General features: G+C 42.9%; 1 protein-coding gene across 1 annotated transcript; it reads right to left on the reverse strand.

Moving 5' to 3' along the window:
• Positions 1 to 10,259: 10,259 nt before the first annotated feature.
• Positions 10,260 to 12,463, reverse strand: LOC118384615 (apolipoprotein A-I-2). The gene is made up of 4 exons (XM_035771297.2): positions 12,359 to 12,463; positions 11,605 to 11,656; positions 11,329 to 11,473; positions 10,260 to 11,214 (listed from the first exon to the last, which is right to left on the reverse strand). Exons 2-4 carry the CDS (start codon positions 11,645 to 11,647, stop codon positions 10,614 to 10,616), a joined length of 789 nt encoding a protein of 262 aa, XP_035627190.1. The 5' UTR covers positions 11,648 to 11,656; positions 12,359 to 12,463; the 3' UTR covers positions 10,260 to 10,613.
• Between the last annotated feature and the right edge of the window lie 8,560 nt (positions 12,464 to 21,023).

Raw genomic sequence — 21,023 nt, forward strand, 5'->3', positions numbered from 1 at the left:
ATGTACAACTATCACTGCTCAGCCATCCTGTGTTCATCAGACCAGTCAATTTTGCATTTTTGAGCATGTCAAATTTCATATGGTAAATGCACATTGAAACATATTGCAAATGCGCGTGCACTTGCAATATGATTCTATAGTGAAAAAACATCACCTAATGGACATGATGAAATCAACACAACGAGTGATGGAAATGTACAACTATCACTGCCCGGCCATCCTGTGTTCCCATAGCGAGCATTAATATCAGAATGACCGGTAAATGCATTTACAACCATATTTTTATTTTTGGGTTACCAGTTGCACAACAATGCACGTGCATTTGCAATATGATTCTATAGTGAAAAACATCACCTAATGGACATGATGAAATCAACACAACGAGTGATGGAAATGTACAACTATCACTGCTCGGCCATCCTGTGTCCATCAGACCAGTCAATTTTGCATTTTTGAGCATGTCAAATTTCATATGGTAAATGCACATTGAAACATATTGCAAATGCGCGTGCACTTGCAATATGATTCTATAGTGAAAAAACATCAACTAATGGACATGATGAAATCAACACAACGAGTGATGGAAATGTACAACTATCACTGCTCGGCCATCCTGTGTCCATCAGACCAGTCAATTTTGCATTTTTGAGCATGTCAAATTTCATATGGTAAATGCACATTGAAACATATTGCAAATGCGCGCGCACTTGCAATATGATTCTATAGTGTAAAAACATCACCTAATGGACATGATGAAATCAACACAACGAGTGATGGAAATGTACAACTATCACTGCCCGGCCATCCTGTGTTCCCATAGCGAGCATTAATATCAGAATGACCGGTAAATGCATTTACAACCATATTTTTATTTTTGGGTTACCAGTTGCACAACAATGCACGTGCATTTGCAATATGATTCTATAGTGAAAAACATCACCTAATGGACATGATGAAATCAACACAACGAGTGATGGAAAGGAACAACTATCACTGCCAGGCCATCCTGTGTTCATCAGGCCAGTCAATTTCACATTCCTGCAGGATTTTTATAGCATGACAAATTCGTGATGGTACCTGCCCATTGAACCATATTGCAAATGCACAGTGACTTTGCAAAAGTGAGAAAACATAAACAAATGGACATGATGAAATCAACACAACGAGTGATGGAAAGGTACAACTCTCACTGCTCGGCCATCCTGTGTTCATCAGACCAGTCAATTTTGCATTTTTGAGCAAGGTCAAATTTCATATGGTAAATGCACATTGAAACATATTGCAAATGCACGTGCACTTACAATATGATTCTATAGTGAAACAACATCACCTAACGGAGATGATGAAATCAACACAACGAGTGATGGAAATGTACAACTATCACTGCTCGGCCATCCTGTGTTCATCAGACCAGTCAATTTTGCATTTTTGAGCAAGGTCAAATTTCATATGGTAAATGCACATTGAAACATATTGCAAATGCACGTGCACTTGCAATATGATTATATAGTGAAAAACATCACAAAATGGACATGATGAAGTCAACACAACGAGTGATGGAAAGGAACAACTATCACTGCCCGGCCATCCCGAGTTCATCAGGCCAGTCAATTTTGCATTTCTGCAGGATTTTTGAGCATGTCAAATTTCTTACGTCATTTGGCCCACAAAAAAGATCCTTATGCACAATTTTAAAAATATATAAAAAAATATGATAATAAAATTGGACAAAAGTATATTCATACAGTTCTTACACATGTGTAATTGACAAAAAAATGAAAGAATTTCAAAAAACGGTCCAGAAAGCACTTTTTTAAGGGTGTGTGAAGTTTTTTACAAAATTTTGACATTTTTGACTTTTGACTTCCTATGAAATCATATTGGAATTGGACAAAACATATTCCTTATGCGCATGTAAAAAAAAAAATATATATATGATAATAAAATTGGACAAAAGTATATTCATACAGTTCTTACACATGTGTAATTGACAAAAAAATCGAAAGAATTTCGAAAAACGGTCCAGAAAGCACTTTTTTAAGGGGTGATAAGTTTTTGAAAAAAATTTCATTTTTTCAAAATTTTACTTTTGGACATTGACTTGGGTTACATCTCCAATATGAAAAACCCGGTGGAGCGCATTTGCCCCCTGTTGAATTTTTAAAGTGTTACAACTGGCAATTGCCATATGGCATTTGCAATACACTTTGCATGAATCAACGCCGAATTGGGTGGTATTGGCCAATGTGTATATGGTTTGTCCGATGCCAATGACTTGCCATTCATTTTTGTCCAATACAGGGGGACTTCCCTTACTGACGTACTGCCAAACTCATGGCTGCCCTCCTGTGGCTGCCAGGTGGGCAGAGAGTGAGGCATGGGCCTGGCGCTGACCACCCTGAATACACAACGACACACAGTCAAAGAACAGTCAGGCAGAATTACAACAGGTTAAAAACATCAGTCAACTTATCATGTTAGGCCTTAATAACCAATGTCTTACTTCATCAAGCCTAATTTTTTAAACCTATATTTAACTAGGCAAGAGAGTTAAGAACAAATTATTATTTTCAATGACAGCCTAGGAACAGTGGGTTAACTGCCTTGTTCAGGAGCAGAACAACATATTTTTACATTGTCAGAAGAGGGATTCGATCTTGCCAACTTTCAGTCACTAGTCCAACACTCTAACCACTAGGCTACCTGAGTGTCTGTTGTGTGGTCATATGTAGATGCCAGTGTCAAAGATCAGGTATCCTATTGCGATTGCTCCTTAACCTGAATCAGGTGATAAGAGCGCGAGCGATAAGGATGTACAATGGTGCAGTTATTATTTAATTGAGCGTTTCCATGGAACAATCTAGATTAGATATTAATCGTAGGAGGGACGCCATCTGAATCTGACAATCAGTTCTCAATGTCTGCATTTTGTTGTTGTACTTTGACTTTTGTGTCAACGTATCACCAAAACGATTCTGAAATTCTAGACATTAACAAACAAAGAACATGTTTATTTGTTCTACCAGGCATCAGGATCAGTAGTTCGGAAGCCCTTTAGGTTACTGGCTATCTTCAGCTGGGTGATCTGAGAGAGAGAGAGAGAGAGAGAGAGAGAGAGAGAGAGAGAGAGAGAGAGAGAGAGAGAGAGAGAGAGAGAGAGAGAGAGAGAGAGAGAGAGAGTCATGCACTCATGACTCTGTATAATACTGTACATTTCCTTCCATTTGTTCTGGACCTGGGGACTGTGAAAAGACCCCTGGTGGCATGTCTGGTGGGGTAAGTGTGTGTGTCAGTGCTGTATATAAGTTGACTATGAAACCAGTTTGGAATTTCCAATACATTGTTTCTTATAAAAACTAGAAGCGATACAATCAGTCTTTCCTTAACTCTTACGATGCATGGCATGCATAGTATTGATATTAGCCCTCTGATTACAATGAAGAGCAAAACGTGCTTCTCTGTTCAAGGCCAGCTGCAGCTTAACTAGGTCCTTCTTTGCGGCACTTGACGATATGACGAGACAATAATCAAGATAAGATAAAACCCAGAGCCTGCAGGATTTTCTTTGTGAGAAAAGCAGAGCATCTCTTTATCACGGACAGACCTCTCCCCATCTCACCAACCTTTGAATCTATATGTTTTGACCATGACAGTTTACAATCTAAGGTAAAACTAAAAAATGTAGTCTACTCAACTTGCTCAACAGCCACACCTTTCAGATTCATCTAGGTCTAGAACTTAGGGAATCATTTGTACCAAATACAATGCTCTTAGTTTCGCCCCGTTGCACTCACTTCTGTCATCATGAAGTGCTTTGAGAGGCTAGTCAAGGATCATATCACCTCCACCCTACCTGACACCCTAGACTCACTCCAATTTGCTTACCGCCCCAATAGGTCCACAGACGCCATCACACTGCACAATGCCCTATCCCATCTGGAGAAGAGGAATACCTATGTAAGAATGCTGTTCATTGACTACAGCTCAGCATTTAACACCATAGTACCCTCCAAACTCATCATTAAGCTCAAGACTCTGTGTCTCGACCCCCGCCCTGTGCGGGTCCTGGACTTCCTGACAGGCCGCCCCCAGGTGGTGACGGTAGGAAACTACGTCTCCACCCCGCTGATCCTCAACACTGGGGCCCCGCACTGGTGCATTCTCAGTCCTCTCCTGTACTCTCTGTTCACCCATGACTGCGTCGCCATGCACGCTTCCAACTCAATCATCAAGTGTGCAGACGACACTACAGTGGTAGGCTTGATTACCAACAACGACGAGACGAACTACAGGGAGGGGGTGAGGGTCCTCGGAGTGTGGTGTCAGGAAAATAACCTCTCACACAACGTCAACAAAACAAAGGAGATGATCGTGGACTTCAGGAAACAGCAGAGGGAGCACGCCCCCATCCACATCGATGGGACAGTAGTGGAGAAGGTGGAAAGTTTTAAGTTCCTCGGCTTACACATCATGGAGAAACTGATATGGTCCACCCACACAGCCACCGTGGTGAAGTCGGGCTGTATCACCGCCTGGTACAGCAACTGTACCGCCCTCAACCGCAAGTCTCTCCAGAGGGTAGTGCGGTCTCACCCGATGTCACAGGAAGGCCTAAAAGCTCATCAAGGACAACAAACACAAGCCACTGCCTGTTCACCCTGCTATCATCCAGAAGACTAGGTCAGTACAGTTGCATCAACGCTGGGACCGAGAGACTGAATAACAGCTTCTATCTCAAGGCCATCAGACTGTTAAACAGCCATCACTAAATCTCTGGCCATTATAATAAATGAACTTAATAACGGTATCGCTAGTAAATTTAAATAACGCCACTTTAATAATGTTCACATATCCTACGTTACTCATCTCATATGTATATACTGTTCTATACCATCTACTGCATCTTGCCTATGCCGCACGGCCATCGCTCATCCATATATTTATATGTACATATTCTTATTCATCCCTTTACATTTGTGTGTATAAGGTAGTTGTTGTGAATGTGTTAGATTACTTGTTAGATATTACTGCATTGTCAGAACTAGAAGCACAAGCATTTTGCTACACTCGCATGACCATCAGCTAACCATGTGTATGTGACCAATACAATTTGATTCAAGACCAGTTTATTACTGGCCACCCATTGTTAAACTGACTGCAACTCTTTGTTTCGGTTGAATCATCAGCATATTATGTGATCACACAGGCTTTGTTTAATGCCAGAGGAAAGTCAATGGTAAAAATGTTAAACACTTGACATGTTTCACATTAGAGAAGCTTCCATGAAGGAAAACCCCTCCGTGTTCTATTAGGTAAATAGCTCTGAATCCACGGTATGGCAGAGGTTGTAAAGCCATACCACAAACGTTATGGTCAACATTTCAAAGGCTGCACTGAAATCAGTACAGCTCCGACAAACTTCTTATTATCAATTTCTTTCAACCAGCAACCAGTCATTTGTGAGTGCCCTTCTCTATAAGCATGCTGAATGTCTGTTGTTCATTTGTTTACATAGAAATAACATTGGCTTTGGTCAAACATAGTTTTTCCTAGAGTTTGCTAAGAGCTGGCAGCCAGCTGATAGAACCAGTAAAGACCACTTTACCATTATTTGGTTGAGGAATGACTTTGGTTTCCCTCCAGGCCTGAGGACAAACACTTTCCTCTAGGCTCAGATTAAATATATGACAGGAGGTTTGTCATTATTGATTGATGTAAGTTATTTTTCCACCTCTCCCACACTTTTTCTCCCCAATTTTCTGGTATCCAATCGGTAGTTCCTCCGAAACACAACCCAACCAAGCCGCACGGCTTCTTAACACAATGCTCACTTAACCCGGAAGCCAGCCAGGAAACACTGTACACTTGGAAACCGTGTCAGCATGCACTGCGCCCGGCCTGCCATAGGAGTCACTAGAGCACAATGGGACAAGGACATCCCTGCCGGCCAAACCCTCCCCTAATCCGGACGACGCTGGGCCAATTGTACGGCGCACCATGGGTCTCCCGATCGCGGCCAGCTGCGACAGAGTCTGGACTCAAACCCAGAATCTCTAGTGGCACAGCTAGCAATGCGATGCAGTGCCTTAGACCACTGCGCCACTCGAGAGGCCTGAATTTGTCTTTCTGCCCATAATTTCGTTTAATGTATTCAACAACAAAAAAATACCATAATCATTATATCATTGATCTTGGCTTCATAATACAGTTTCTTCTTCTTTTTGTTGAGTTTAGTCACATAATTTCTCAATTTGCGGTAAATCAGCCAGTCAGATGTGAAGCCAGATTTATTAGCCACTCATTTTGCCCCAACTCTTTCAACCATACAGTTTTTCAATTCCTCATCAATTCCTCACCAACAAATATTTGTAATATCATCCACATCAAGAGTCACAGATAAATATTTTGTATGATCTCTTACACACTATTTTAGGCCCAGCTTTTGGAACTTTGTCTTTTCTTGATATAACCACTATATTGTGATCACTGCATGGAGTTCAAGATCATCAAGGTGTGTGACAAACAAACACAATGCACATTACATCCACACACAGGAACAAAGACTCAGAAATACAAAGAATGTATAAAGAACTTAAGCAAGTACTATTTGTAAAGATTTATGTGTGTGTGTGTGTGCGTCTGGACTGGTCGGTGTGTGTGTCTGTGTCTGGTCTGGACTGGTCTGTGTCGGTATGTGTCTGTGTTTGGTCTGGACTGATCAGTGTGTGTGTCTGTGTCTGGTCTGGACTGGTCTGTGTCGGTATGTGTGTGTGTGTTTGTGTTTGGTCTGGACTGGTCAGTGTGTGTGTCTGTGTCTGGTCTGGACTGGTCTGTGTCAGTATGTGTGTGTGTGTGTCTGTGTTTGGTCTGGACTGGTCAGTGTGTGTGTCTGTGTCTGTGTCTGGTCTGGACTGGTCTGTGTCCGTGTGTACACTATGTGTGTGCGCTTGTCGCTCATGTCCATTGTCATCCAGCAGGTCGTTGGTCAGTTTGAGTGTGTCGAAGGAGACCACCTGTTTCATCCACTGGAAGCCTCTGGCGGGGAAGTCTGGGTGGAAGTCCATCCTCCCCGGGGGCGCCACGTCGGCCCTGCCTGCCACCAGACACGAGGAGCTGTGGAATACATATCTACATACAGGAGAGCAAAGATACTATATTCATAGGTTGCACCAGGGTGCACCAGGGTGAAAGTTCGACTCAATGCATTCTAAATTCTCGCTGTTTAAGATTTTGTGCATTATCTGGTACATATTATGTTGTACAATCAAGAAGAGGCTGCCAGAGTATGACTGTACAGTACATCATAAGCACAATATACTGTATGATGATTCCCCACAAACACCGTTACGTGTAGATCTATCTAGTGCATGTCTCTTATGCTGGCAGAGTGTGGGTAAAACCACAGATCCTATAAATCACATTTTATGTAACTCTATGGAGAAAACTCACCTGGAGCTCTTGTCATCCACAGGGATGAAGTCCATGAGCAGCACATACTCCGCTGCAGAGTCCATCCCTGAGATACTTACCTGGAATGTAGAGAACATCATCCTCCTACAAGGACCATGCATGACACCGCAGCAACGCAGTGATTAGTTTAACCACAGTGAGTGTGTGTGTGTGTGTTTATGTGTGTGTGCATCTCCAGCTGAACTGTGACCCCCGTGACCTGGGGGGCTTTGGCACAGGTGACCCCAAAAAGCCTCTGCACAGCAGGGCAGCGTGAGGGCACACCTGTGAGACAACTGAGGAAATGTGGAGAAGAGGAGGAAAAAACACATGAAAAACAGGATTTCACAAGAAAAGAGGTAGGAACCATGAATTCAAACTAATGCAATGAAGCTCCAGTACCATCCATACTGTTCGTGTTACAGTCAGAATCTCCAGTGGTGGGCAAAATGCGTCAGATTTGTCCACTTTCAACTTCCCCCAGTTGGTTGTACTGCTCTGCTGTTCCACTGTTCACTGACCAGTCTGCTGTCCAATTTAGAGTAGCTCTTTGACCACAGCAAAGCTCCCTGATTTAGTCTCAGACCGTTAGCTGTCCTTGGAGAAGCAGAGGGTCTGTGTGGTTGAGGGTACCACTGACTGGGCCTGGGACAGCGGACTGGAACACCAAGCAGGCTTTATACAGGCTTGGACACTCAAGGGACCCTGGATCCCACTTCATCCATCACACTGTAATGAAGCCACTGACATGTAATAATCACACACACACACACACACACACACACACACACACACACACACACACACACACACACACACACACACACACACACACACACACACACACACACACACACACACACACACACACACACACACACACACAAAGACACACACACACCCACACACACACACACAAACTCAGCAAAAAAAGAAACGTCCTCTTACTGTCAACTGCGTTTATTTTCAGCAAACTTAACATGTGTAAATACTTGTATGAACATAACAAGATTCAACAACTGAGACATAAACTGAACAAGTTCCACAGATGTGTGACTAACATAAATGGAATAATGTCTCCCTGAACAAAGGGGGGGTCAAAATCAAAAGTAACAGTCAAATCTGGCGGTGGGTTTGTGCCCATAGGCGATGCTGTTGCCGGTGATGTCTGGTGGGGACCTGCCTTACGACAGGCCTACAAGCCCTCTCAGCCTATTGCGGACAGTCTGAGCACTGATGGAGGGATTGTGCATTCCTGGTGTAACTCGGGCGGTTGTTCTTGCCATCCTGTACCTGTCCCGCAGGTGTGATGTTCGGATGTACCGATCCTGTGCAGGTGTTGTTGCACATGGTCTGCCACTGCGAGGACGATCAGCTGTCTGTCCTGTCTCCCTGTAGCTCTGTCTTAGGCATCTCAAAGTACGGACATTGCAATTTATTGCCCTGGCCACATCTGCAGTCCTCATGCCTCCTTGCAGCATGCCTAAGGCACATTCATGCAGATGAGCAGGGACCCTGGGCATCTTTCTTTTGGTGTTTTTCAGAGACAGTAGAATGGCCTCTTTAGTGTCCTAAGTTTTCATAACTGTGACCTTAATTGCCTACTGTAAGTTGTTAATTTCTTAACGACCGTTCCACAGGTGCATGTTCATTAATTGTTTATGGTTCATTGAACAAGCATGGGAAACAGCGTTTAAACCCTTTTACAATGAAGATCTGTGAAGTTATTTGGATTTTTACGAATTATCTTTGAAAGACAGCGTCCTGAAAAATATATACCATTTAGAAGACACTTTTATCCAAAGCAACTCACATAATTAAAGACAAACCAAAAAACAATGAACAAACATTACAAACAAACCAAAACCAAATAGCAGCCGATACAAGTTTATGGTACAGTTAGTACAGGTTTATTATCAAAACTATTGCAACTTAGCAGTAGATAGCAGCAGATATGATTTCATAACGCTGCTAGTGCAGATAACAGTACCCACAATCCTGACGTTGCAAACATCATGCTCTACCAACTGAGCCGTTGAAGGCCTCACCCATCACTACCCTCTTGCTTAATATCTAGTGATGTTACATACATGTGAAGGGACAGAAGTTGGTATTGGTGGAAGTCTACTCTATAGAGAACCAACTTACGCCTAGACGGCATGATTGTTAAGCAACCTTATAACTCAAGAAGTATAAACTGTGTGTGTGTGTGTGTGTGTGTGTGTGTGTGTGTGTGTGTGTGTGTGTGTGTGTGTGTGTGTGTGTGTGTGTGTGTGTGTGTGTGTGTGTGTGTGTGTGTGTGTGTGTGTGTGTGTGTGTGTGTGTGTGTGTGTGTGTGTCTATGTGCACATACTCGGTGATGGAAAGGTGTTAGCTCCCCATCATCACCATCTCTAATGAAATTCTACCGGGTCACTGCCTACCAATACACTGACACCTCTTCCTCATTATTCCGTTCATTTGTTTTTGTTTTTATCAGTTATCATTTTTAGATGAGCCATTCTTTTAAACTAATGCGAATAAACACTGTTACAGTGACATGGTATCCGTGGAAGAGACATGTGTTTGTTTCATTGTCATAAGTGTATATTGCTTATGAAGTTACATTTTGATCATGTTGAGAGAGGAGACTTTAAAGAAGAACGACATTATTTTGTGGTTCAAAATCCTGTCATCGAACACATATTGGTAGAACACATAAACCCAACATGGCTATTTTGTCACAAAGCGCCATGTTAGTTGTGAGGGCCATAAATAAAATATTGTTCTAAACAATTACAATCCAAAGAAGGCAAACTCAGAGAATAAAATAGTATGAAACAGTATGGTGTTTATTGAGCTGTTTCGAAGCACACAGCTATCTTGAACAAGCTGCAACACAAGAATATTCACACTTGATGTTCATAGTACAGTCGAGATTGTGCAGGCCTAGGATTGTGCACACAGGCCCTGAACACAGTTCAAAACTGAATGTATGCAATAGTGTGTTAGTGTCTGCGCTTGCAGATGCTTGAGCGCACGCGGTGGTGGTTAGAGAGAGTAAGAGTCTGCCATGTCGCTGCAGAGGAAGTGCATCAGTTTGGCATTCACTTGGTACGTATGGTGCGTGAGTCAGTGTGAGTGAGAAGGGAGGGAGAGAGGGAGGGGTCTGGTTGAAGGTGTGTTTATGCCTTCATGGCCTGGCTGATGGTCTCGTACAAAGCCATGAGCTTTTCCTTGGCCTGCTCGGCGGCGGGGCCCAACTGGCCCTTGAAGTCGGTGGTCAGGGGCACCACCTTCTCGCGCACCTCTCCAACAGCCTTGACCATCTGCTCCTTGTACTCCTCAGCGTAGGGGGAGGCCAGGGTCCTCAGCTCCTCCAGACGCTCGGTCAGCTTGGCACGGACGGTCTCCACGATGGGCATGAGCTTGGCCTTGGTCTCCTCCACGTTGGCGGACACCTTGGCACGCATCTCCTCCACAACGGGCTCTATCTTAACCCTGAAGGCCTCCAGCTCGGTGCGGCGCTGCTCGACGATGTCCTTGATCAGGGGCTCCAGCCTCTTGCGGTACTCGTCTATGTGCTTGTCCAGGACTTCCTTGAGCTCGGCTCGCTTGGGCTCCAGCTGGGAGCGCAGCTCCTCCACGTCCTTCATGACCTCAGCGCGCACGGCGGCGGTGGCTTCAGTCAACTGAACGCCGATGGCCTCGCTGTAGGGGGCCAGGGACTGGGAGGCGGTCTGGGCATACTGCTGGAGGTTGTCAAGGCTCTGGGACAGCTGCACCCTGAGAGGAACACCAAGAAGAGGAGGGAGAGAGAGAGAGAGAGAAATTGTTTAGTTATATGTGGAGGTTGGGCACCATTGAAGATAGAGAAGATGAAATGCAACATGTTCTTACTTGTACTCTTTGTACTCTGTGTCATCCAGATGGTCAATGGACCTCTGTGCGGTCTCCTTCACCTGAGCCATGTACTCCATCATGGCTACCTTCACATGCTCCAGCTGAGAGGGAGCATCAGCCTGCATGGGTACAGCCTGGGTAGCTGGGAGAGGAGAGAGAGGGGAGAGGGTCAGACATTGGTTGGGCAACAGTGGTGAATGGCCCAGCACTTTAATAGAATTGAGTAAGATTCAATTTCTAATTTTTCAATATACCAGAGCATGGGATACTAACCTGCGGCCAGCAGGATGGTGAGTGCAAGAGCCAGGAATTGCATGATGGTGGTCTGAGGGGGGAAAAGAGAACAGATGATGAACAATGAGCAAGACAAGAATTCAAATAGTCACAATTGAAAATGTAAACCATGGGAAGTCAACATTGAATGGTTAAGAATAGATTTAGAGTTGAACAATACTTGAACAGTGTAACAAATCACTAATTGCAAAACACTCTAAATCAAACTTTAAATGTCACCAAAAGCAAACTAGACAATAATTCACTTGGCGAAGCACAAGGAGCAAACCCCCAAAGACACGCAACTCCAGGCTGCCCTAAATCAGTTGACGCTTTGCCATATGTCAACCTATTGAAAGGATCTCTAATCTGGTCAGATTACACAGAGCTGGATAGAGTTATAATGTTCCTTCAACGAGATTAACCCTCAACTCCTACCACCTAATTCCCATAGGAAGAAAATTAGCTTGTCTTTTTTTTCTAGGACATTTAATACAATTATTTATCCATTGTTCCCTCACATCTCTCTAGTAAATCATCGTAAACTGTCTGGATGAAGTATTGCTAAAGTGATAACTGCTGTATTTGCAACAGTTCATATCAAAGTGGTAATAAGCGTTCAAAATAAGATGCCAAAAAAGTTTGCAGGAAAGTTCTAGTCTGCCTTTCTCTCTGCGAGTTCCTCAGTTGTCCTCTGCGTATGCAGACCAAGTCCTTGACCTCTAGCCCTTAGCTCTCCCAGTTGTTCTCTTACCTGGTGGGTGATTGGTCGTTATGAGACTGGGGAACAGGAGGGCCAGCTCTGTTTTTTTATAGGGCTGGAGCAGCAGGAGGGGGGAGAGGAGTGAGAGGTTGTGTGCCTCCGTGGAGGTGGACCTCACCCCCACACTGTCTCACCGGGAGGAGCCGGGTACAATGGTCACCTGCAGAGTGCATTCAGGGGGAGTCAGCAAAGTGAAACTCTGTGGACACACACTCCCACACTAGTGTATGCGCACACACACACTCGCATGCACACACACTTGTCTGTGTGTGCATTATCCTGGATAATCAAATGTTCTCGACCCTATTTTGTGTCTTTCTAAATGGCTATCTATTCTAATTGTGATATGATTTCATTTTCAGGCAAATAATTACAATCTCCACTCTGGCTGTGCTCAATGCCACAATCAACTCAATCACCTTATGAGATGGTAAAACTTTCACACACAATACAACCACCATGTGCTCCACGATTTCCCGGAACATTTGGCCTCCAGGACAATGGCCATTCTTGCCTGGCCTTGCTGGACTATCTGAGCTGCTATCTCCTGTGGCATTATCATGAGACATGAAAGCGCCAGAACCAGGGAGATGGGCCAGACAGCAGGGGAGAGAGAGGTGACAGGAGCACCCTGAGGATGCATTAGCATCTTGATGCTACCAAAGACCTTTCACCAAGGAGGAACATCTGCTAGCCTCAAGTTATCTTGTTCATTTATTCACAACATTGTTCACTAAGAAGAGAATGGATTATACATTGTTGGAGGGATTAGGGTTACCAAATGAGGGACACATGAGATTTGTCCCCGATTCAGCAATGAGAATAAGCAAAAAGAAACATGCTCGTATATAACAAGATTCTAAAGAGGTCAAAAGTGACAGTTAAATACTGGGTTATCGCTATTGGTTGGCTCCATTGTTTGATTTGTGGAGACCTACAGCATGTATATGTATATCTTTCTTCATTTTTTATGTACAAGTTATATAGATCTGGTAGACCTTTGGGAAGACAGTCAAAGAGAAGACAGTAAGTTGAATGCAATCAGCCTAATAACATCCTGCTATCAATTATGACTCCTTCTCTTGTGTGTTGACTGTTGCATTGGAGCCTGTGTGGGGGTTGGACAGCGTTTGCTGGCTTGATTGAGATCACAGATAAGACACAGAGAGAGGACATCAGGTCCAGGGCCATAAACCCCAGTGTCATAGAGCATGTTGTAATTTCCGATGGGACACAGTGTTTCTATATTTGTATTTATTTATTTTATTTAACCTGGCAAGTCAGTTAAGAACAAATTCTTATTTACAATGACGGCCTAACACGGCCAAACCCTAACCCAGACGACGCTGGGACAATTGTGTGCCGCCCTATGGGGCTCCCAAACATGGCCAGTGGTGATACAGCACTGAGCATTAGACCGGTGCACCACTCGGGAGCCCCGAGTTGTGTGTGTGTGTGTGAGTGAGTGAGTGAGTGAGTGAGTGAGTGAGTGAGTGAGTGAGTGAGTGAGTGAGACAGGGAGAGACAGGGAGAGACAGGGAGAGAGACAGGGAGAGAGAGAGAGGGGGAGTGTGTGTGTTTGTATGTGTGTGCCACATGCTCCATGGTGATTAATAGGTTAAAGGGTCAGTGTTGAGCTGTAACTTGTTCCGTCATCAACGGACTTTGTCAATGTGGCTCCATGTCAATCGGCGGAATTGGAATTTCCTTGGGATAGAGGATTGAGTGTCTGTCATCATAGTGTTTGTGTGTCATTAGAAATCTATTGATATATTGTAAGCGAACTTGTATATAGTTTTACTATATATGGCCTCATTATTGTTTTTATTGTGTAACTATTTCCTTTCTATTTAGCAAACATTTGTCTTACTTTTTTAAGTCTACATTGTTGGAAATGGGATCGTAAGTTAGCAACTCACTGTAAAGTCTACACCTGTCCTATTCTGTGCATGTGACCAATACATTTGACTTGATTTGAATTTCTAGTTTTCCTCACTGGATTTGTGAGCTCTGTAGAACTTGTTCATTTATTAAGGGGACATCCCTGCAGACCCATGGGCTTGAGTTCTAGCTGAAATTTGAGCATGTTGATGTATGAAAACTGTTCATGTAGAACATGAATTCTAAATAAATTTGACTGGCGTTGTACAGCGCATTCGGAAAGTATTCAGACCCCTTGACTTGATCCACGTTTTGTTACCTTACCGCCTTGATCTAAAATTGATGAAATTGTGTTTTTCCCTCATCAATCTACCCACACTATCCAATAATGACAAAGCAAAAACAGGTTTGTAGACATTTTTGCAAATTATTGTTTTTTTCAAACCCAGACATATCACATTTACATAAGTATTCAGACCCTTTACTCAGTACTTTGTTGAAGCATCTTTGGCAGTGATTACAGCCTCAAGTCTTCTTGGGTATGATGCTACAAGCTTGGCACATCTGTATTTGGGGAGTTTCTCCCATTCTTCTCTGCAGATTCTCTCAAGCTCTGTCAGGTTGGATGGGGAGCGCCGCTGCACAGCCCTTTTCAGGTCTCTCCCAAGAATATCTCCCGAGATATTTGTATTTGATCAGGTTCAAGTCCGGGCTCTGGCTGGGCTACTCAAGGACATTCAGAGACTTGTCCCAAAGCCACTTCTGCGTTGTCTTGGCTGTGTGCTTAGAATCATTGCCCTGTTGGAAGGTGAACCTTCGCCCCAGTCTGAAGTCCTGAGCACTCCGGAGTAGGTTTTTATCAAGGATCTCTCTGTGCGTTGCTCCGTTAATCTTTCCCTCGACCCTGACTAGTCTCCCAGTCCCTGCTGCTGAAAAACATCCCCACAGCATAGTAAAATTGTTCAAATCAAATGTTATTTGTGACATGTGCCCGAATACAACAGGGGTAGTAGACCTTACAGTGAAATGCTTACTTACAAGCCAATGTAAATAGTCCAGTGGCCATTTGATTAGTTGAGTTGTTCAGAAGTCTTATGGGTTGGCGGTAGAAGCTGTTAATGAGCCTTTTGGTCCTAAACTTGGAGCTCCGGTACCACTTGGCATGCAGTAGCAGAGAGAACAGTCTATGACTTGGGTGACTGGAGTCTTTGACAATTTTTTGTGCCTTCCTCTGACACGCCTAGTATATAGGTCCTGAATGTCAGGAAGCTTGGCCCCAGTGATGTACTAGGTCATACGCACTGCTCTCTGTAGGGTCTTACAGTCAGAGCAGTAGCCTTAGCAGGCGGTAATGCAACCGGTCAGGATGCTCTCGGTGGTGCACCTGTAGAACTTTTTGAGGATCTGGGGACCCATGCCAAATCTATTCAGTCTCCTGAGGGGGAAAAGGTGTTGTCGTGCCCTCTTCACAACTGTCTTGGTGTGTTGGTACACTTCAGTACCGTCAATGTTAATGGGGGCCTGTTTGGCCCTCCTTTTCCTGTAGTCCACGCTCAGTTCCTGGCACCACACTGCCAGTTCTCTGACCTCCTCCCTATAGACTATCTCATCGTTGTCGGTGATCAGGCCTATCACTGTTGAGTTGTCAGCAAACTTAATGATGGTGTTTGAATCGTGCTTTCCCACGCAGTTGGGGTTGAACAGAGAGTACGGGAGGGGACTAAGCAAGCATCCCTGAGGGGCCCCAGTGTAGAGGATCAACGTGGCAGATGTGTTGTTGCCTATCCTTACCACCTGAGGGCGGCCCTTCAGGAAGTCCAGGATCCAGTTGCAGAGGGAGGTGTTGAGTTCCAGCGTCCTTAGCTTAGTGATGAGCTTTGAGGGCACTATGGTGTTGAAGTAGTCAATGAACAGCATTCTCATATAGTTTTGTCCAGGTGGGAAAGGGCAGTGTGGATTGCGATTGAGATTGTGTCATCTGTGGATCTGTTGGGGCAGTATGGAGTGGGTCTAGGGTTTCTGGCATGATGGTGTTGATGTGAGCCATGACCAGCATGTCAAAGCACTTCATGTCTACCGACGTGAGTGCTACAGGGTGGTAATAATTTAGGCAGGTTACCTTCGCTTCCTTGGGCACAGGGACTATGGTAGTCTGTTTGAAACATGTATGTATTACAGACTTGGCCAGGGAGAGGTTGAAAATGTCAGTGAGGTCTTGCTCACATTGGCTACGGGGAGCGTGATCACACAGTTGTCCGGTACAGCTGGTGCTCTCATGCATGCTTCAGTGTTGCTTGCCTAAAAGCGCGCATAAAAGGCATTTAGCTTGTCTGGTAGGCTCACGTCACTGGACAGCTCACGGCTGGGCTGGGTTTTCCTTTGTAGTCCGTAATAGTTTTCAAGCCATGCCACATCCGACTAGAGCATCAGAGCCGGTGTAGTAGGATTCAATCTTAGCGCTCCTACTTATGAATCTGATAGAGCACTTTCATCAAAATGAAGTAAAACTAATAATACAATCCCCCCTGGCGAAAAAACGGTTGAATCAACATGATTTCCATGTCATTTCAACACAAATAATCAATGTGATTTTATTCAATCAATGTGGTAAACTTATTGGATTTACCAAAAGTCATCAACGTAAGAGGATTTCGTTCTTTCACCTAACTTTGAACCTAAATCCAATGTCATGGTGATTTTTGTTGTTGTTGATTTCACATTGAATTCACGTTAGTTGACAAGTGAATCAAATGTAAATCAAACTAGACATTGAACTGACATCTGTGTCCAGCGGGATGTCATCCCACTATTTCCCTCAAAACAACTCATAAGTAGATAGAGAAATAGCTACTGCAGCACAGCTCCCCATGCAACATGCAATTCATTTCAACAGTCAAAAGCAACAACAAAAAATATTGAGTTAATCGCAGGATTTGCTGTGATCAATGAAGATGAATCGCAAATTCGGAAATTGCTGAAATTGAGCTATATATATATTTTTTAATTATACAAAAAGCGTTACAAGAATATTGATGTCTTGATTTTGTCCAAAAGTAACGGTTATCAAAATTACGAAAATTGATAAAGCACACTTTCTTTAACCTCAATGTCAACTTGTTTTGACATCACATTGTTGTGATTGTTTTAGCTGTATAGATGTACTTTGAATGTTTTAAGTGTATTTTGAATGCTTTCAGACAATGCGATTAAGTCACAATAAAAAAAAAATGTGTGCAAAAATGACAAAAAGTTAACTTGAGTTATCTGACTAACTCCGACAGCCCTAATTTCAACACATTGTCATTGTTGAGTTGCATGGATTTACACGGCCTTGGACAATCATTACTCTCAGTACCTACTGTGCCATACAAAATCAATGAGATTACTTTCTTCTGCGTGTAATGGTATATTTGAATGTGTTTTCTTCCCAACCTCTGCATTGCTAATTATTGTTATTTTAATTTATCTAAGCAAGTCAGTTAAGAACAAATTCTTATTTACAATGACAGCCTACCGGGGAACAGTGGGTTAACTGCCTTGTTCACGGGCAGAATGACAGATTTTTACAATGTCAGCTCAGGGATTCGCTCTAACCACTATGCTACCTGCCACCCCCTGCCTAGGCATCTATTCTTTCTCAGCATATTCAAATGCCCTACTTCCTGTTCTCTTTTCTTCTTTTTTATGCATATTTTCACACTCCTTCCCCCGTGTCTTCTTCTACCCCCAACTCTCCCTATTCTTCCTGGATCACCCCCCCTGTTGGTGCACTGAAACCCCATTGAGCTTTATGAGCGGCTGAAGACAGAGTGGCTGATGGGGCCTGTCTCCTCCACCCAGGAAACTTGCCATTTGTTACCTGATATGAGATTAAATAAAAGAGGAAATAACAACATTAGTATCAAAACCTTCCCGCGGAGCAAAAACAGGTTGAATTAACGTTGTTTCCACGTAATTTCAACAAAAAAGAATCAATGTGATTTCGTTGAATCAATGTGGGAAACTGGATTGGATTTGCAAAAAAAGTAATCACTGTAAGGGAATTTAGTATTTTTTTCACCCAATGTTTAACCTAAATCCAATGTCATGGTGACTGTTTTTGTTGATTTCACATTGAATTCACATTAGTTCATAACTTAACCAAATGTATATAAAAAATGTACTAAACTAGTCTAAAGAAGGCCAGTTCTATTGCTTCAGATTTCAGTTTACAGTTTTCAGCTGTGCTAACATAATTGCAAAATGGTTTTCTAATGATCAATAAGCCTTTTAAAATTATAAACTTGGATTAGATAACACAACGTTTCATTGGATGATTGCTGATAATGGGCCTCTGTACGTCTATGTAGATATTCCATTAAAAATCATCAGTTTCCAGCTACAATAGCCATTTACAACATTAACAATGTCTACACTGTATTGGGCTCGTAAGTAAGAATTTCACGGAAAAGTCTACACCTGTTGTATTCGACGCAAGTGACCCATACATTTTATTTGAATTTACACATTGATTTTTAAAAGTAATCTGTGACTGTTTCAATTCCTTGAAGTCTGAGTACTCGAGATACAAGAACTCAAATGTATAAGCAAGAGATGTTGTGTGTTTAGCTGTGTAGATGTTGTTATTTAAGTTCCAAGGCCTATGTTTGTGTACTAGTGCCTATCACTGCCGGGAATTAAGGGGGCATTCACCTAGGACCTCGGCCAAACCACCTACACATTATGTAGTACAGAAAAGAAAGATAAAGTAGTGCCCAAAAAGGTGCTGTCTAGAATCTTGAAGGGTTCTTCAGCTGTCTCCATAGGAGAACCCTATAAAGACCCCTTTTTAGTTGCAGGTAGAACCCCTTTTGTACAGAGGGTTCTACATGGAACCCAAAAGGGTTCTGCCTGGAAATAAAAATGGTTCTACCCACAACCAAAAATGGTTCTCCTATGGGGACAGCTGAAGAACCCTTTTGGGAACCCCTTTTCCTAAGAATGTAGATGCCATCTATCCATTTTGGAAAGAATTCTGCAAACTTTGCCACAGATTTTACACAACTGTGACAAGGACCATCAGTCAATTACCTTCGGATTTGGCGGCCACTACATCAGGGATCTGCTGAAAATACCAGTGGAGGGATAGTGGAGGGTTAACATGAACAGAAACATATATTTATTTATTTTTTATTTTTACAGTAAACAAATAAACATCTACACACAAACTGAACCAGTCATGCCAACTGGGTGTGAGGCTTTCATTCCATCAGAGTGATCTAGATTTCAAGATCTTTATCTATTTCTCATAGCAGAGGACTGCAAAGCCAAGAATTGAATTACTGTGTAGATTGGACTACTATGTAGAAATATCATGTTCAAGTTCATGGAGGTCATGTTCAAAGACAGTGACAATAAGCATAATATTTCACTCAATTTGATTTGCTGTCTTGCACAAGCCCTAGAAACAATTAGTTCCGTGATTTGTCTTCTGCAGTTTTAGGAGGATCCCACAGTAGAAATGGCTGGTGGGTGTTTTTTTTGCAGAGGAACTGGGTGATGATGCAGTGATGGTGAGACACAGGAGTATCTTTCAGATTTGTATTAGGAGCAAAGCCAATGAACAAAGTCAATGCTCAGTGGCGAAAGCAGAGGATTTCTCTGACTGATTTGCTGCCACCCTATGGTAGATGCGTGTGTGGATTTATGGGCCTAACAAACTGCTTACACTGTAGCAATACCCTGCTTAAAAAACAGCATAGACCAGCATTCATTTCAATCTGGTCCATGCTGGTCAGTGCTGTTCTGATGCTGGTCAAGTTGGTCGGACCAGCATGGTCTAGCTGGTCAAGCTGGTCTTAGCTGGGCAAGCATATGCTGGTCTATGCTGTTTGTTTTTTACAGCAGGTATTGTGACAATGTTTTTGAAATCAGATAGATACTTTTAAACTATATTATTGTTAGGCTTGAGCCTACTGAAAAGGAAGCCTCAATTAATGGATTCAGAAAAGACAAATCAATCTATAGTGTCGCAATGCAGGATATAATTACAGTAAAAAAGCCATAATTTTGGTGAATAATTAATGGAGGCTAAAACCGAACTGAGTACCTTTTGGTTGTTGTCAATAACATCACTTTGCCCATAACAAAGCCTGCTTTACATTCGTCAAGGAACCAGTTCATTGAGAAGACGTTTTATGACAACTGTTTGACACCTCCTCATACTGGAAGGCTCCTAATGTTGTGTCACTGTTGTTGATGTCAAGTGGAAGTGGCTCTGCAATACTTCATTAATTGCATGCAAATTGAAGTCTTCAATTTGAACTAATTTGACCTGTGTTTAAGGGAGAAACACTACCTCACTCTCCAACCAAGGTGCATGAATTGAGGAGCAAATTGAAGTGAAGCAGAACTAACTCTTGGAAGACAGTGGAAGTGGATAAAGGTAGGGCTTTACAGAAAGAGATAATACATTTTAGAGTTGCCTCCTATGGGCTCAGGGACCAATCACAGAGGGGGGAAACAAAAACGAATGTGATTGGTTAAATTACAGAAACCCGGACAATACTTTTTGACAGACTGACCGTGGTTACATGTATTTTGCTAAGTTTATTCATGTAATTGCATTGACGTTTCCAATGAGGATGTGGACATATGAAAGCACTATCATATTGAACTATATGATTACCTGCTAACGGGATTATACTGTACTAGCTGTAAATTACAGTACTGTAAATCATTTGTTGGGCGGTGATTAGGTCCAATGAGAGGTGTCCTCTGCATCACTTCTGTCCAA

Source organism: Oncorhynchus keta, chromosome 1, assembly GCF_023373465.1.
Source record: "Oncorhynchus keta strain PuntledgeMale-10-30-2019 chromosome 1, Oket_V2, whole genome shotgun sequence".
Taxonomy (NCBI): domain Eukaryota; kingdom Metazoa; phylum Chordata; class Actinopteri; order Salmoniformes; family Salmonidae; genus Oncorhynchus; species Oncorhynchus keta.

Bases quoted from the DNA above. Each gene is read 5' to 3' on its own strand.
- LOC118384615 (XM_035771297.2), bottom strand. From the start codon at position 11,647: ATGCAATTCCTGGCTCTTGCACTCACCATCCTGCTGGCCGCAG. The intron at 11,474-11,604 runs GTTAGTATCCCA...CTCCTCTCCCAG, and splicing joins CACCATCCTGCTGGCCGCAG to CTACCCAGGCTGTACCCATG. The intron at 11,215-11,328 runs GTAAGAACATGT...TGTTCCTCTCAG, and splicing joins ACAGAGTACAAAGAGTACAA to GGTGCAGCTGTCCCAGAGCC.